At 39.8% G+C, this 19,292-nt stretch overlaps 1 protein-coding gene across 15 annotated transcripts in view; it reads right to left on the bottom strand.

The window, feature by feature from the left end:
• Positions 1-19,292, bottom strand: part of LOC101463811 (ELKS/Rab6-interacting/CAST family member 1) — a 157,767-nt gene that overhangs the window by 23,924 nt on the left and 114,551 nt on the right. For 10 of the 15 annotated variants that reach the window (XM_004548203.3, XM_004548205.3, XM_004548204.3 and 7 more), the window contains 3 exons: positions 17,861-18,008; positions 8,320-8,427; positions 333-518 (listed from right to left, as the gene is read on the bottom strand). In XM_004548203.3, coding sequence (XP_004548260.3) covers positions 333-518; positions 8,320-8,427; positions 17,861-18,008 — 442 coding nt within the window. Of the gene's footprint in view, positions 1-332; positions 519-7,962; positions 8,041-8,319; positions 8,428-17,860; positions 18,009-19,292 lie in introns of those variants that run through there. The other 5 variants (XR_013093956.1, XR_013093957.1, XR_013093958.1 and 2 more) reach the window with 1 other exon arrangement.

Raw genomic sequence — 19,292 nt, 5'->3', positions numbered from 1 at the left:
ACTCCTACATGCAAACACACACACATCTGCACACTCACAGCAAGAACAAGCATGCAACCTCGTGCATGTCAACACATACAGCATGTAAAGGCAAGCACACAAACACACACACAGTGGAGAGTTTTAAAGAATTGATAAATGAGGAGCGACTAAATATTATCGCTTTTTTTCCCTCCACGCTTCTCAAAAATAGAACACGCTCTCGCTCTTTTTTCCCCCTTTTTCTTACACACACAAACACTTTTTTTGAACCGCAGGAATGACTGATGTCGTTGCATTTCATTTTTTCCTTCCTCTCATCTCTCACTCAGAACACACCCAGGAGTCCTCACCTGTTCCTGCGTCATGCTGTGCAGCTGCGTATGCCAGGAGGCGGAGTCAGAGCGGTGATAGGCGGGGGGCGGGGCAAAATCTTGCAATATGATTGGGTCTCGCTCCTGACACAGTGAGGTCAGGTGACTGATGTACAGCTTCAGCTTACTGCGATTCTGATTAAGATCCAGGAGAGGAGAAAGAATCTGAAGGAGGAAAACAGAAAATGTATTCTTTTATGTGTTTACTGTATGAAAAATAGCAAAACAAAAAACATGAACGATAATAATAACGATTTTGCAAGAATACTAGGCCAGATGGGCATGCAGTGATGGGCAAATGTAAGATGAGTAAGACAAAGAAAATGAAGCAGAGGCACACTGAGAGAAAGCCAGAGAAAGCGCTTCTAATAATGAGGATCAGTGCACTGTTTTTAATTGCATACTGTCACAGCTGTAGCTGAGACTGAAAGAAGACCCTCATGGGCAGTTTTCAGCCGAGAAAACCATTTAAAGTAGTTCATTTAAAGAAAAACAATGTGCTCAGTTTCCACAAACACTGCACCTACAGCAGCTGATCCACTGTGAGCACCAAGGTTATTGTAGTTTATGGAAACAAAACTAAAAACTAAACATAAAAAAAATCCAATTAACTGAAATAATCTCATGAATTGAAAAAAGTAATCAAATCAAATAAAAATACCAGTGATATATGCATAGTTTAAGTATTTGTTAGCTTGGTAAAAGTCTTCTTACAGCTTGCCTGATGAGGCACTGATGGATGTGTAATTGAGACTGCTTTCAAAAAGTTAATGCACACACATTCCCCTGATGATGCGGTGCTTCTTTCAGCAGTTTCTAGTAAAGTACAGCTTAACAATTTGCACATATAAGACACAATCCCCCAGCAGAGAACCTATAATACGCTTAAAACATGTTCAGCATAGTTACCATGGTGATTTAGCCAGGTAAAAAAAGAGAGCTGCTCTTTTCTGACAAGAGTTTTAAGGGTTTTTTTGAACCTGGCACAAAAACACAAAAAAGCCTGGCTATGTTGAACTTGATTTATTGCACACCTCTTCTCAAATCACTTCCCTACAAATCAGTTGTTTTTATTTTTTGTAGCTGTTTTTTCACAAAACTGAAATTTTAACACTGGAAAATTGTTTTTACAGGGTCAAAAAACAAACAGATTTCATAGAATAGACTAGAATAGCCCTTTATTGTCACTGTACATGTACAACTGTGCCGGAATAAAATATAAATAGTAGACAGGAGGAATGAATAGCAAACAGGAGAAATATATACCAAAACTCAAAGGCACACAAGTTGCAAAGTGCTTGGAAGTAGTAGGAGTTCAAATAAATTGCAAACAAGAAAATATAATTTAATATAATATAATTGAAAATATGATTTCAGACACCACAGACTGTATGTTTAGGGCAAAGTTTACCTCGGTGTAAAGTAAAATTAGTTTTGGCTAATTCAGACATTTAGATTAATGAAAGACGAATTAATTAATGGAAAAATAGACAGAGGAAAGAGGTGAACATATATATAAAAACATATTTTGTTGGTAGACTGTCATGCTCACGAGTAAACAGAATACTGGAAGAACATATTAATCCCCACCAATCCACAGGTAATGGCTATTATGAACTCAGAAGTAGAAAGACGATTCTCTTTAAAAAGCATCATTTCTTGTTGAACGTCTGACTATATAAGTGCAGATGAGCAAAACAGATACATGCATTCTGGGCGCATGACATGAGACCTCCCAGGGCACACACACACACGCGCGCACACACACACACAGAGATAAGGCGTGCTGACACACACTGTTCTCCTTGGGGAATACTACGATTTAAGTGCAGAGGAAGCATTTTAAGAGGGCTGTTAGTGTGTGTGTGGGTAAAGTATATTTAATCCCAGCAGCGTCTGTCCACACTCTGCGAGCTGTGCTCATCGTCACTCAGCATACCCACACACAAACACAACCCATGTGTTTCATTGACAGGATCCTCAGCGCAGTAACATCTTTCTCTCTAAACTCTTCCTCCACTTTTTAACCTCGTCACGTCTTCACTTCTTACACACAAGAACTACAAATATCGATGTGAATTTGCCTCAGGTTTGGGGTTTGATTATATACATTCATTTTACACAGAATGTTATTTGGTGAAGTCGGTGAACATCAATAAATAAATGATGATATGACATCATCAGATAAATATAGCAGGAAAAATAATAATTGTTTTTGTGTTGCCAAACACTTCATTTACATTTTTTTTATATTTTTCTCAATTTGATCTTGTGTCACTTAATTTTTATTTTGCATATTATTTATTTTTATTTTTCTCTGCTTGTCTGTGTGTGTGTGTGTCTATCCCAGATACTCAAAGTTCTTAAAACAACTGGCAACACGGTGTCAGCCATCACTGGCTAGGGTGAAACTGGTCACAAAGAGGTACATGGTGCTACGCCAAAAACCTCCTTGTGCCTGCTTGGGTCACTTGTGAATTGTTGAAGTCGACCTTAGTTTTCATGGACGATGCCCACCTATCTCCAAACGCTCCCCAACTAGTTGTTGAGCGATAATGAAAGTTGAAAATGTGTGACACAAACTGAATGCAGAGACCATTCATCTTTAAAATAAAAGTTGTGCCTTTTGAAACACGTTGGCAGCAGCAGCAGGAATGCACAACTTTACTGAGGCCTTAATTGTAATGGTACAGCGAGAGTCATTGCAGTGTAATCTTGTTCTGGTTTCTTCATTTTCTTTTGCCGTTGCTTTACTGTTTGTAGATTCCCCAGGCAGCAAGCTGTAAGGAAAACCTGTATTTTCTCTGCAACATGCAGGCTTAGTCAAGTCTAGACTTTACTTGTGCTCCATGTCTCTGTGTCTTGTTCCATTTTTTATTGCTGAAAAGTTGTCCATCACCCTGGTGTTACAGCAATGTACAATTGAGTATACTCAAACTGCTATACCCCCACCCATTTAAAGCTTCATCTTGTACCAGGCAGTACATCTGCTACATTGTCCATTTGGTTATATCTCCCAGTAGTAGTCAACATTATTGTCTGAGTTAAGATTATCTTGGTTTTGATTGTAGAATTGATAATCTGTTTCCTTTCCCGCCTTTTGTTGTTCACCTCCAAGGTTGCTTTAACCCCTGCCCTGTTTAGTCCGTTAACTCTGGTTTGTTTTTCCTCTTGGTGCAATTCATCTGTGCAGATATGAACATGATAATCGCACTAGGGCCAAAACCAAATCAACTGCACCAAGACCCTTTGGAGGAGGCCTGGTTCCAAATGAACTCCAGAGTAGTTTGTTTATGGTGAGAATGTGCCCTTGATCTGACCCAGCTATTGGGTCTAAATTGTAAGTTTGTGCCAAATGCACATTCTGGGTTGTAGCAGAGTACAATAAATGTACAGAGAATACAAACTTTGAAAATTATTAGGAATAAATTCTCCATGTTTTCCAGCTTGAGCTACCGAGCACCTTTGCGTCAGCATTGGAGTACAGCTTTAAGCAGTCGCTTACCTGTTGCCTACTTGTCCTAGTCACTTTTAGCATGTTTTCTAACTATAAAATACTTACTTGGTTATCACTTAAACACTGACAAAAACATAATTTAATTGCTCTGGCATTTGAGAATCCTTTTGAGGTTAAGTTCATCAAAAGTAGATTGGATGGAGGGATTTTGTGAAAAAAAATTGTACTCCATTCTTTAGTGGCATTGACGCAACAATGAAAAGTGACAGTACATCAGAGGAGCTGTCACTTGTGATTTTGAGTCTTCCCTGATTTGCTGCACAAACAACTGACAGAAAAAGTCTCAGCAATTTTGTGTTTTTCCAGTGAATCGCCAATACTCACCAGCAGCTAAACCTAACCCTAACACACACAAACACATAAAATATACACTTTTAAATGTGTGGTAGCACAAGTCAGCGCAACACACTCATACACACGCAGACACAAATAGGTTCCGACACAGAAAAACATACATACACACACTCACACTCATTCATGGTGGTTATCAGCTTTGTAAATGGCTCCAGTTACAGTATTTTCCAGGGAGGACCTGCCAGTAGGTTACAGTCCATTACAAAATACATTACTGAACATTTCCCTCTGGAGGAGAAAGGGAGGTAGACCGAGAAGGAAAGAGAGGGAACGACAACATTTGGAGTTAAAAGGCTGAAGAGATTCTACACATTCGGCATTTCAAGCCCTCTTTCTTTGGCTCTGAGTTATATTTGCTGATGGCAGATGTGCAGTGAGGCCGTTATCTCTCCCAGACTAATGTGTAATATGGCAATATCTGAAGAAAATTCTCCAAATTTGGCTTTACTGCTCTACAAACATACTTAACATATTTGTAACAGCTGTCCTCTCACACTTTGTAATTCATACTATTCTGTCAGAAAGCTTAAAAAAAAAAAATCACTGTCCACACTTTCCAGACCTGCAGTGGAGCTCTGCGGATCAAATACAAGACGAATGAGAAACAGACACGAAGAATGGAAGGAATGACGGCGATATGAGGAAGACATTAGGAGAGAAATAACACGAGTTGTTTCCTTTTCTTTAAGTTCTATTATAAGAAAAATGGAGGAGGAATTATGGGATAAAATACGAACAGGAACACAGACCACTGAAAGTATTCGCAAGACTTTCATTAAGGTATACATGTTTTTCTTGTATTACACAGCCTCCAATAGCCAACATATGCAATGTGTGTGTGTGTGTGGTTAATGGGTCCGCAGGGCTTCTCAGTATCTTACTGTAGTATGAAACAATCCCAAAGGAGAAATAACTTTATACAGCACTGTGAGTCAGTGTGTGTGTGTTTGTGCTTCTTTATTAGACTCCCCTGCCTGCCTACCAGATTCTTACTGTTCTATGAAAGAACTCCATAGAGAGACATTCAGCTAGCCTCACTGATGGGATGTATTAAAAAAAAACCTCTATGGCCACATTATATGGTGAAATCAAGACTTTTCTTCCTCCGCAGAACCCTCTGAGACAAATACACACCAGCAAAAATGCACATATTTGTCCAGCATCAGCATCAGTAGTGGGTGTAGGCTTTCACTGCTCTGTAAGTGCTATCTCAGTGACCCAACCGATGAAGTCTTGGCTAGTAGATGATCTCTTAAACTGCCAAGCAAATGTATCATCCGGTTGTAAAACTGCTCGTCAGTTTGTTGCAGAGCTAAGACAGAGAGACTGACAACCATTCACTCCTACATGTCTTTGGACTGTAGGGGGAAGCCAGAGTACCCAGACAGAACCCATTCAGACAGGGGGGAATACGCAAACACTATACAAGAGGCTGCACAGCATTAGTGTTTGCCTCACATTAAGGTTCTGGGTTTGAATCCGCTGGTCGTCCGCGGGTGTTCATTGTGGAGCTTGGATCTTCTGTATTCGTATTTCACTGGTTTATTTCCAACAATATTTTCACGGACCGGCCTTTAAGGTGTTGTGGATAAATACAACAAAATAAAACCAGCACCGGTACCAGAAAAAAATAAGATTTATTCATAACACACGGGAAAAGACCCAGGTAACCCGAGTTAATGCTAAAAACCAATAAAAACCCTGAAAACCATAAATTTCACACCCGAACCTCAACTCTCGTGGCCCAGTACCAAACGACTCACGGACTGGGTCGTGGCCCAGTCCGTGGCCCAGCGGTTGGGGACCGCTGTTGTAACTGGATTAATTTGAGGGTTTTGGGCTTGTGAGATGGGGGAAAAAAATGGCAAGACGTGTGAAAAACGGTTTTGTTTGATAAGGAAAACAAGAACACTCACAGAGCACAACTCTCCCCGAAGAGCGTGACCATTTCACCAAAATGAAATCATCTCGGGCTGTTCTGGTATCTACCATCACACAAAATCTGAACATGATGTCTTTAAAACTGTGGATGCTAGATTGTTAACCAACAGCCAAACAAGCTGAACCAATTACATGTTTAGACTGTATTGTCAAACTGTTTAATCCACCTTACAAAAAAACATCTCAGGAATAAGTAATGTAAATGTAATATCACTTTCACTTCCATAGAAATGGTGACAGATTTTAAAACACATTAAAAAACTCTGAAAAAGACACTTGCTAATTTATAAAATGTACATTTTCTACTATTTTTTGTGTAGTTATGCATCTAATAAATCTGAAAGCTATTTGAAAAAGCAAAATACCATGAAGTGGCCTTGACAATGCCTGATGTGTCTTAAGAGTGCTCCCCTGTGTTTCTGTGCAGCAGCAGTTGTCTCTGAAGCATTTCATTGTCCAGCTGCAGCACAAAATCCCCTCACAGAATACACACAATCACTCACTGTGCGGATGAAATGTGCTATGGCAAATTACCAATCTTACACACCAAGAGAGTGTGTTTTCATGTGGCTATGTAAATACAGAGAGGTGGAAACAGAAAGAAAAGGAGATAGAGTATAAGCTGTGTGTGTGCTGCCTCTCTCAGCAGGGAGGTGCTACCGCTAATTAATAACCAGGGTCAAACTTAGATCCAATGGTGAACCTTTGGGCTTTTAGCATCCCAATGGGAAATCCATCTGGAGCAGCTGAGCTGCACTAAAAGCAGCATGTGCAGCTCATATGTGGTGCCGTCTCTGCACTGTGGTCTTAGTAGATCCAACCGTTTGGATGCCTTTTAATAACCACTAAACTTAGAAGAGCCTTTTAACCATTAATTGCTTAAAATGTGTAAAAATTTCCAATTCACTTGTTTCAAGAGTTTAATGGGAACAAGTGACTTTGCCAGTTTGGCGTTGAAACCTGAACACTTGCACTACTCAATGCTCAGGTTTCTTTCTTTTTTCTTAAGAAAGACTGCTCTACATTAGACGTATTGTGGTTGGGTGTCTTTTGTTTTTTCTTGAGTTGAATCTTGTTACGCATCTACAATTAATGACCTTTGGGCTTTTGAAATACTGGAAAGCCCCTATTGTATGATTAAAAAAACAACACAGGAGCAAGGTCAAAGGAAAAACCTTCTTTTCATCATTTCTGACAGAAGAAATATACTTTTTACATAGCAGTTTAGCAAAGGTGCACATTTCCAACACTACATCACACATTTCAGTTGATTTGAATAAGAATATCGTCTCAGTTGGCATATGATTGACACATGAAGCTTACAATATCAAACCAAAGGCAAGACCCAAGTAGACTTGGGGAACAAGGGAATCATCCAAAAGATTAATGAAGGTTGAAATAATGAAATCATGGGTATAAAAATGCACAGGGAAAAAAATAAATCATAAAAAAGAGTTCAGAGAATGCCAACTGGAAGAAATCCTTATCATGAGAGGATGAAATTATATTTAAGGATGAGAAATTGAACAAATGAAGCACAATTCAAGATTTGATGGCTGAAGGGAAAAGGAAAGGAAAGATGAATCACAGAATAAAAGATGCATTTCAAGATTGGATTTCAATGTTAGAAAGAATGGAGGAAAACTGAATAAATAAAAAACGATATGAGGCCACAAATAAAGTGAAATGACAGACAATGATGCCAGAATGAGATCACAAAGTCACGGATGAAACTAAAGAAAAGGAAGACGAATGAAACGATGGCCATGATCAAATCCAGACAGAGAAGACGCTCACCCTTCTGTACACAATGATGGACTGAGGGTGAGGAAGAAGGCATGTGATTGGCTAGGCCCAAATGCCCTCCTCATCGTCCTATCGGTTAGTTCAGTCCAGCCGCAGCGTGAGTTCAGAAACAGGAAGTTAGTTTAGCAAAAAAGGGAAACTTAACAGAGATATAGAGAGTGCAGAACAAGTAATAGTGCTAAAAAATGGTTAACTTTAATTAGTAAATTTGAAGAGAAATAAGCTAACATCCAATAGCCCAGAAATGGCAATATGACTTGCTGGAAAGTCTTTCATTCAAATATTATTAAAGAAAATAAAGATTTCACTGGTTTGGCCAATGCACACCGTCCGGGGCAGTTATCTTACCTGGTCTGGGGAGGGTTTGTGATTGTTGGGCTGCTCTGAGTTTGGGGATGAAACCTTCAAATGATCATCCTCATAGTTGTCCGCCATCAGCTTCATCCTGTTCTGCGTCTGCAGAGACAAAAATAATATATCTCATTAGAAACACGTTTTTGTTTTTAGGTGGAATTTAGCACGATCATCATTATGACATTCGTGTTTTAGACGGAGCATAAACCAGTGTGTGTACGTGTGCGCGTGAAGTTAATTTGGAGAGAAGTAGATTTTTGAGTGAGTGCCATGAGCTTTGCCTGAAAAAGTGTGCATATGTGTGTGTTTTTGTGCGCAAGAGGAAAACAGTAACAGAGGGCTTCCCAACTGTCCATTTGTATTTGAGTTTCAAGAACTGGGTTGGTTCATCTTGCACATTTCAGACTGCAAACACACACAACCATCATGCAACCTGTTGTGTAGCTTGTTAACCGGCGCAGAAAAATAACAGGCTTGTTAAGTTGCCACTTGAGGGGAGATCCATAAAGACTTAGACAAATATTAGACTGTACACATACAAAGGCCTCCAAAACACTTTCATCTCCCCCTCCTCCGTATCTTTCTTTTCTCCATTCTCATTTCTCCTGTCTTTTCTCTGCAACCATCTTTTTGCTCCTCGGATTACTGTCACATTCCCCCCCCCCACTTTTCGTCTTCTCTCCTCGTCTTGCTGCTCCATCTGTTTCACATGTTATAGTTATACTTCAGGTTTTACAGTAGGCCTGCAAAGTGTGAGGGGTGAGAGATGAAAAGCAAGAGATGGAGTCAGTATAAATCTGTAAGTCTTGTATACTCTAAATCCCCTTAGCCTCACACTGAGCCCTGCAAGGAACAGGAGCTTAAGCAGGACAGACTGAGGTTTTGTGTGTGTGTGTGTGTATGTATATATATATATATATATATATATATATATATATATATGTGTGTGTGTGTGTGTGTGTGTGTTTGACAAAAAGTAAAAAAAATTTTTTTTATATGCATTTGTTTGAAAGCTAAATGAAAGACTGCACTTTTAGGAGTGTGCATGTGAGCAAAACGATCACGCGTCTGACAGTGTGTTACACTTGGTGAGTATCTGGACCTGCACAAACGAGCCCATGCCGCACTTAAAAACACCTATAAAGCAAACTCGCAGAGCAGACAGTTTATCTGCACACCACACAAGTTTGAAGATAAACACGCGCAGAGCTGTAAAGTCACCTTTATTAGTATCTGACCGCAACTTCCACCTGCCCTCCCCCGCAACAGTCCTTACACAGATTTTTTTTTCTTTATGCTGTTGTTGTAACATATGGAAAGTTCATATGCACCAGACACTGGCTTGGGAAACGCAAATTTAATGAAATTAAAAGAGCAAGTAAGACTTGGTCCAGACTGTACAATACACACACACGTGATAGTTGCCTGCAAAAATATATAAATACATATATCACTGCCACTTCACTTTATGTACATATGTAAAATTGTGTATTTTTTTATTTGTACACTATTGTTTTTCTCTTTTATTTATTCCAATTATTATCTCTAATTCACTTTTTCTTGCTGACCCTTGTGTTGCTGTAATGTGTGAATTTCCCCAGTGTGGGATTAATAAAGCCGGTGTCTTTGTTTGTTTCTATGTTCTTCTGAATGACCATCTTAGGTAAGCATCTCTTTAGTGGACTGTGTCACACTGAAAGATGGAGGAAGAGGTCTCGTGTGTGGAGTCTTACGGTTAATTTCTAGAAATATGCCTACATGACTTATGCCAGGAGTTTGCCTCAAAGATGAAAATAGATAATAATAACCCAAAACCCCAGGTTCATATGGAACACGAACATAAAGCTGAACAGACAGATGTGCCTCTGTCCTTAGGAAAGTTTATTTCATAAAGGTTAAGAGATCGTAAGTAAACATACATTAAAAACATTTGCTCCAACACTTGCAAAAAAGGCTCTGGGATCTGGAAAGCAAGAAACAAAAAGGAGGAAAGACAGTTAAGAAGAGGATAAGCTGTGTCAAGAGGGTGCCTGATTTCTGATCTCTTTAGTATCTTCTGTCCTACCTTTCTGTAAAAACACTTTATCTGTGTCCTGTCCTCTTTCTCCTCATCCTAGAGCTTTCTGTATCAAAATAATCCCCAGTTCCTCCCACTCTTCCTGTCTTCATTGCTCACCTCTGTCATACATAATACTTTTGAAGATTAAGTCTTTTTACCCAAATACCTAACGCACTCCTTTCTGTAGTTATCGAAGCTCACTTTTTTAAGTGTCTTCTTCCCATCTATAAACATAGTATTTCATTTTTCCCTGCTTCATTCTCTCATTTTGAGCTCCATAACTTGATTTTATCTGTGGCCAATTCCAGCTTCTGTTTGTTTCCTTCCTTCTGCTTGCAACATGTCCTCTTTCTCTCTTCTTGTTTTCATGTCTAGTCCACTATTTCGAGTTCATTTTGTTTATTTATTTATTGTTTATTTCTTGAAGAGCCACTTGAGGCTGGCTCCAAAACCAAGTCAATCCCAATAGATTGACTTTGGCACCTTAAATACTGATATTAAATGCTGCAGAAATAAACATGTTTACAGGTTGCTACAAAATGAATTTGGTCTTTTAAGATAAGCAAAAGTCTTTGTTCTTTTTTAATCGCAATTTAAGGCATGAAGTGGATCACCTGAGAATATTTGTGCCTTTTGGCACATTATTAATGCAATAATATGACAAATAGTATGAGTTACAGTGTGGTTAATTGAACAATCAGCCCCATCCTATTACATTCGTACCTTACTTATTTACATCGATACTCATAAGCAAGTCTTCATGTCTATGTGAAGCAGCTTTTCTAATTAATCTAAAAGTGCAGTTCTGCCGTCTTGTCCAATTGTGGTAATTTTGTTTCTAAAAGCTTTTAAAAATGACTATGGCCAAAATTCTAAAAAGAAGATTTTTATTAGTCTTTAGTAAAAATCTGTCTTTAAATGATGGAAAATCTAGAGAGCAACATGCAAGAGGAAAAAAAAAATCCTAAAAATGAAGTTGATGCAAATCGGTGAGGTGGAAAGACAAAGAAGAAAGTATGGCTGAAGAAGTGTCCTCATTTTCCACTTTGGCCTTTCTTTACATTTCTCCTCTTTCGCTAACTGTCAGGAATGCTGACTTCAGCTCATTTGTTCTTGTGCCAACTCTCTTTCTCACTTAATCTAATCATCACACCATTATTTCACTCCTCCTCCCTCAAGCTTCTCTACGTCTTCTTCCCTCCCCTCCGCTTCTCCCCCACACATCCTTCATACAGCTCGGCTGTAACTCGCTAACAATCGAAAGAATGAGAAACAAATGAAAACGAGGTGAAGTGAGGGGGTGGGGGGGCTGCTGAGCCACGCTTGGAAGAAAATTATTTCATTACGATAACGCTCTGGGGAACATTACATGAGATTATTGTTTCGCCTTTCTCTCCGGTGGCAATAGAAGCGCCTTTGTAGATATCTGTGCAATTATCAACAATGAAAAGTTGCTGAGTCATGGTTTGACAAGAACTATTTCATCATGATAAGAAATTAGATTACTCTTAACCCATTTTATATCAAGAAAAGAAAATTGTTAATAAGTGGAAAAATACAAATGATAATGAATCGTGTTTGAGCTGAGTGCTGTGGAGATTATTTCATTGCAGTAAGTCTCGGCGGTGTTATAAATTTGATTAGATCCACATTTTTTCACTTGCCAGTAACACGGGAGGTCATCATAACTACAAACAAGAAGTGATGAAGAGTTTAGTGGGAAAACAAAGCATGAACACTATGAACTGTGATTCAGAAAAGAAGAACAGGGGCGTTATAGTATTAAAGATGTTTTTAGTTCACAAATAAAATGGAGATAATTTAATTTGCAAAACCAAAATAGGAAATCTAGAATGTCAGGACATATGTTCTAAGAATGCAAATATTTGTTGTGTAAAAAATAATTTATGTAAAGATTTAAAGATTAAAGATTTATTTAAATATGTTTTGACCCTTTATGGACCACATTATGGATGCGGACAGATCTCATTCAGGTCTGCTGGAAATACAATATCATCACACGAAGAGCCAAAAGTCTTAAAAATGTCCATATTACAGCCATAGAGGTTTGGACCGAGGACCATAGCCACACATACATCCCTGACCTGTAACTGTTAAACATGTGTCTGCTAAAGGAGAGATCCTGCTAATTCCTCACCTCCACCCTCTTCTTTCTATTGTAACATTTCATAAAATATTACAAATATTATTTTTTCTTTGCTTTTGAAATTGAGTGCGTGGCACAGATGGAGTTCACAAAGAAACCAAGTACACTGCAAGATAATATGACAGTGACTTGTCAAGGTAGCCACACCAACTGCTTTTTCCTTAATTTGTTACAAGCTGGACCATAATTTACAAAATGAACACTATGGTGTGTTGGATAAGACCTCAAACTAGCAACTAAAGCCATAAATGATAAATGGACTGATTCTTATACAACAGCTTTCTACTCCAGCACCCAAAGCATTTTATACTACATGTCTCTTTCACACAAGCACTTTTTTCTTGTGTACTTCCTTTTCCTGTACTGTGGGATTCTGTATCTTGCCCAAGGATACTTTGGGACATGGACTGGAGCAATCATGGATCAAATCAACAACCTTGCAATTACCAGATGAAATGATTTACCTTCTGACCCACAGCCATCCCAGATAAAAAAAAAAAAAAAGTATGCTAGAAAAATGCCTATGGAGGTCAAAAATGAGGTGAGAAGCATGGTAACTTTTTACTTTTACATGTTAGATTCAGTCTACGGTATAAATGTGGTCACTACTGGCTTTGGAAAATCAAGATGGTGACAGCCGTAAAATGCAAAGTAGAGCCTCCAAAGATGTGATGTTAAACCAAAGGCTGACTGCATCTTTCATATACACTCTATGCATTTAACACATAATATGTGTCAGGAAAAATCAGTTGTTAATATTTGAAATACACTGCACAGTCCAGGATCCATGAATACCAGTGATTTGCTGTAAATTCATCAGAAATTTACCATTGCATTGGATTTCTCACATTGGCACAGGTGGATTTTGTGCTAGGCAGGCAAGACCAATCCAGTTGTATCATATATTTGGGTTGTCACATGCACTTACGGCAGGTATGTTGAGAAATGTTTAGGGCTTCAGCAGATGTGTGAAAACTGCTTTAGAGGGAAGAGGAAGGAGACTGTGGGATACACAGGAGAGTGAAGAGAGCTGAAGTTACCTTGATCTACAGCCTCCTGCAGCTGGGGGTCAAAGGTTAACATGCAGGAAAAGCTTTCAGGGACACAGGTGCGTTTTAACGTATGCAGCATAAGCGCAACAAATACAAATCTTCTTTGCTTGTATTCACTGGTTTATTAGTCTGTTCTGACTAAATGTGCTTACAATCGCCATATCATTAGTACACAGCATTAATACCTTGCAATGGATTAACTGAAATAGTTTCAATTCATAATAAATCTCATAATAGATAGGGTACGATCAATTCTACATGCCTGTTACTACACAAACAGCTCCATGGCACGAGAAATGTAATTCTCTGAATTTAACCTGCTCTGTAGCGGGGTCTGACAGCTCTGCGGCATAGGTTACTGTGCTGTGTGAAACCCAAATTCAGACCAGACTGGAAACAGTATTTAAGCACTCCATCAAAAAACACCCCAACTCTGACCTGTGACTCACTGAAGAGTGGTCGTCGTCAAAAAACAAACTTCAAAAACTTTTCAAACAACTTTTCTAACACACGCATAAGTGAACAGCATTCATAAAACTGCAAACCCAGAGTATTAACCCAAAGTTAGCTTGCTAACTGAAACACTACCTGCCACATGAGGCCTTACGACAAACAGAGTTTACTCTTCATCAAAAAACTCAGTTTTAATTTTATGCTATCACTCTGCCTCTGTCCACTTGTCAGTTAATTTATAAGCATCTAAAAGTCGATCCGTGACACAAGAAAATGCTACATAAGCCTCAGCTTACTTGATAACATTGCAAACAGATGCATGTGTACACACAGGAATACTGAGGAAGTCTCCGCTGTGATCCATCACTGGAGACTGAACATTATGGCTCTACAGAGAGAATGGGAGCGAGAGAGAGAGTGAGAGACTTGGAGCTGTGCAAAACGTTACACACCCTTGCATGCATGCGCACACTCATAGCTGCAGACAGTTGAGTCTCTGTGTTGTCAGTAACCACCTTCGAGACCCTGAAGTGTCATAAATGACTTCAAATAGAACGCGGAGACGGAGACGAGATGGAGGGATGAGGAAGGAAAAAAGAGAGAGGGTGAGGACTGTTACTCTGACTTCATTTGACACTACTTTCTAACACCTTGCACTTCTCTCTTAAACATCTATTCAAACACTGTGGCGTGCAAATGTTGCTTTTCTTTTGCATAGCCAATGCTTGTCTTTTTGAAACCTCGGAGCTTCCATACATTAAGTCAACTTTTGGCAACATTGAACACGAAAGTCTTGTGATAGCATTTGTATTCTAGGGGTCTTTATGACAAGTTAATCTGAACCATGGGGTTTTAAAGTGAGTGTAAAGCTCTACGATTTTTGCTTAGTTATGATTTACCATGTGTCGTTATCATATCTGTATGCCTGGTGTGCACTGTGCTCACGAGATTGCTGATTACACACAGAGTATGCTTAGATAATACATTTTTATATGATCTAAGCGAGTTTAACAGACTGTTCCACCAGTGAAAGTTACATTTCGTGCAACTATCAAATTTAAAAAAAAAAAAACTTGGATGGTATTTCTGTAGGGTTCCTTTGTCTGGGATGTATTGGCAGTAATTGAGCAAAACATAAAATGGAAAACCTGGTTGGATAGTGCAACAGATAACAAAGGTCAAAGGTCAAATAAAAAAAAAAAGTAAAATGTAGAAAAACAGTGCAAAAAGAAAGGGAAGGAGAAAAGTTAGAAAGGGATTCCCTGTACAGTAATTTTCCTGTTTTTTCACACTTGCGTGTATAATTTAACAGCTGAATTTTGTTAAGATCAGTCCTGGGGTTGTTATTATGTATAATGTATGAAACGTAACACCTTTAGTATTTGAGTTCTTCCACAAAGCTGACAGCAAAGTTGGTGAAAACTAATCCCAAATGTACTTGACAGAAAACATCTGTTCGGCTGTAATTATGAACGGGCTTGTGAATGATGCTACAAGCCTGACAGTTAAGCCTGACAGTCTCTGCTTTTATTAGCTGCTAAAAATCAAGCTTTGGCTATGATAGAAGTAGACTCATCTTGAGCATCATAACTCTCTGTTTGGGGTTATTTGCTACAAGTTCCTTTGTCAACGTGAAGCATGTTTTCTATCGATTTGGACTCCACACTTTGTTGCCCCTGGTCTCTGCTCATATTTGTGATATTCATGGACAGTATCTCATGACCTAGCCAGAGTGAATCGGGTGTCCATTATGGAAACCTCAGAATAGTATCCTTGCTTTTTGCAGACGATGTGGTTCTGTTGGTTTCACTGGCGCGTAATCTTCAGCATGCAATGTAGTGGTTTGCATCTAAGTGTGAAACAGCCTGAATGAAAGACAGCACCTCCAAGTCTGAGGCCATGGTTCTTTGCCAGGAAGTGGTGGAGTGCTCTGGCTCCCTTTGGTTTGAGGGAATAACTGTCCCAAGCAAATGCTTTCAAACATCAAGAATCTTAATCAGGAAGTGGAACATGAGGTGGATTGTTGTGGCATTAGAAGGAGCACAGGCGTTGGACTGGACTGGTAATAAAGAGATAAGCCAAAATCCATCCATCCATCCATCCATCCATCTTCTTCCGCTTATCCGGGGCCAGGTCGCGGGGGCAGCAGCCCAAGCAGACCTCCCTCTCCCCAGCCACCTCCTCCAGCTTGTCCGGGGGAATACCAAGGCGTTTCCAGGCCAGCTGAGAGATATAATCTCTCCAGCGCGTCCTGGGTCTGCCCCGGGGCCTCCTCCCAGTGGGAAATGCCCGAAACAGCTCACCCAGGAGGCGCCCAGGGAGCATCCTTGTCAGATGCCTGAACCACCTCAACTGGCTCCTTTCAATGTGGAGGAGCAGCGGCTCTACTCTGAGCCCCTCCCAGATGGCCGAACTTCCACCCTATCTCTAAGGCAGAGGCTAGCCACCCTTCGGAGGAAGCCCATTTCTGCCGCTTGTACCCGCGATCTCGTTCTTTCGGTCACCACCCACAGCTCATGACCATAGGTCAGGGTAGAGACGTAGATCGACCAAGTAAATTGAGAGCTGCGGTTTTACACTCAGCTTTCTCTTCACCACAACAGACCAGTACAGCGTCCGTATCACTGCAGCCGCAGCACAAATCCGTCTGTCGACCCAAATATACTCATTCATACATTGCTCTTTACAGAACTTTGATCTAATATTCTGACACTCTTAATTAATGTATTAATGTATCAAGGGCAAAATGAAGAATCTTGTAGACACAGGGGATTAGTAGACACCCCTAAGCCACAGCTGTCTCGTCAGAGATCCGGTTAGGGTGCCTCCTGGGCACCGACCTTTGGAGGATTTACAGGCAGACCCAACTGAGGGGACATCCAGAACTTCCTGAAGAGACTTTATATGTTTTCTGACCTTGTGGAATAAGAAATATGCTTCTTAGCCACTGTCTATCACAACCTTCCTTGGTAGAAGGATGGCTTATAGTTTATGGCCTACCATAAACAAAAGTTAAGGTGTATATTAATTTAATACTGAAAGTTATCTACATTTACTACTGTGACATTAAACTTAAGCTCCACTAAAAAGTATAGAGCACCTCATCGTATACTTCGTTGGCTAAGCAAGTTAATAAAAGTAATATCACATCCAGAGAAATGATGAGACATACAGAGGAGAGAACAGTAAAGAAGAAATCCACCAAACTCCCAGTAGGCTCATTCACTAAGGAGTTGGTTATTTCAAAAGACCCACGAGAACCTTAACTGGGTTATGGAGTGTGTGTGTGGGAGTGTGTGTGTGTATGAATAGACCTCTGTGTGGAACCACAGAGGCATTTGGTCATGTTTATATCCTTGTTTTTGGCCTGAGGGAATGTGTACACATTGGTGTGAGCATTTGTGTGCTTGAACTTATTAACATCTAACCGTGCCAGTAAGGTGACATGCAAGGTTTTGTGTGTGTTAGTGTGCATGTGTCTGCGGACAGAACATTTACATAAATACCAGTTCATAAGAAAATGTTGTCACCAGAACTCTGCTGAAGTTCAGAACTCTGTGTGTGCATGTGGTGAGAGTAGGAGTGGTAGGTTAATCCTAAATTTACCCTTTGTGGTTGGAGTGCTGCGGTTACATCTGGACTCAGTTTCTCTCTGCCAGTCTTGTTTTTCTTTACTACTCTTGTCACTGTCACCTCACCTGTGTTCCCCCTGCTTTTATTTACATTTTTTTCCAGATTTGGAACCTGCATTCCTCTCAAAAAGCTTTCCTGGTTTTTCCTTGGATGTCAGTGTTTGAGTCTTACCTGCTGTTTGAGCTGTTGAACCAGACTATCCTTCTCCCTCTTCAGAGCTGCGACCTCTTCCTGGGTTTTCTTCTTCTTGGACGAGGAGAGCTCCAGCAGGGCGATATTGGCGTCTTTCTCACTTATCGCTGCCAGGAGTGCCTCTTGCCTGCGCAGAGACCAATTGTGATTAGTAAAGCATTCATTTTTATTAAAATTACATCAAAAGAAAGGAAAACTGTTGCTTCACACACATTCTTAAAAGCATTTAATAACGCTCCTCGCCATAAAAAATATTATGAAATAATTTTTCACTAAGAATGTTTCAGCAGTAGTGCAGCTCCTGGTCTAGTTGTGGTGTTAATGACACTGAAAAGTTACAATGACATTACTTAAAGTTGAAACTATCTGTGGTTAATCTAGCATTGGACACAAGATGCCTCTTTGTGTCAACACAGATTAAAGCCCAGTCTTTTCCACCTGTTTCTGTTTGAATGTAGAAATTGCAGGAATAGATCACCTTAAACTCTGAACCAGTACAACTATAACCAACGGCGTGGTTGTAGACTAATTTGGGTGAAGCAACTCTTTAATTTTATGGCGAACCCATGATGTGTCAACCAGAAGAGCGCACTCATCTTAACCACACTTAAGCTCTATATATTATGAAAAAACAGGAAGACTCTTGATGGTGACTATGATGCAGAGCATGCAAACAAGAGTTTTACAGTATTGTTGCTTAGACTCACCAAAATACCAGACGCTCATTAATGCAAATATCTAATCAACCAATCATATGACAGCAACTCTGTGCATTTAGGCATGTAGACACAGTCAACACGACTTGCTGTGCAAACCAACCATCAGAATGGGGAATGAAGGTGATCGAAGTGACTTTGTATGGTTGTTTGTGCTAGACGGGCTGACATGAGAAACTGCTTACCTACTGGGATTTTCCTGCACAGGGTTTACTTAAGAATGTTCACGAAAAGATAAAATATTCAGTGAGCAGTGGTTCTCTGTACAAAAATGCCAGAGGAGAATGGCATCAATCAGGAACTCAAATAACCACTTGTTGCAATCAAGGTATGTTGAAGAGCATCAACACATCAAAGCTTAAAGCAGATGGGCTACAGCAGCAGGGGACCACACACTGAATGTATCATTTAGGCACTGGAGCCTACTTGAGTGTCTACCATGTCTATCCCTTTATGACCACAGTGTACCCATCTTCCATCAGGATAATGAACTACATTACAAAGCTCATATAATCTCAAACTGGTTTCTTAAAAATGACAATGAGTTTTCAAATGACCCACACAGCCACCAAGTCATAGTCCAATAGAGCACCTTTGAGATGTGGTGCAATGGGAGATTTACATCCTGGAAGAACTGTGTGATGCTGGAAATGGTAAATGGTCTGGTTCTTGTATAGCGATAACTTCATTCAGCT

Source organism: Maylandia zebra, linkage group LG17 (assembly GCF_041146795.1).
Source record: "Maylandia zebra isolate NMK-2024a linkage group LG17, Mzebra_GT3a, whole genome shotgun sequence".
In the NCBI taxonomy this organism is placed as follows: Eukaryota; Metazoa; Chordata; class Actinopteri; order Cichliformes; family Cichlidae; genus Maylandia; species Maylandia zebra.
Note: the sequence above shows the minus strand (reverse complement) of the source record. Positions and strands in the feature narration are given on the sequence as shown.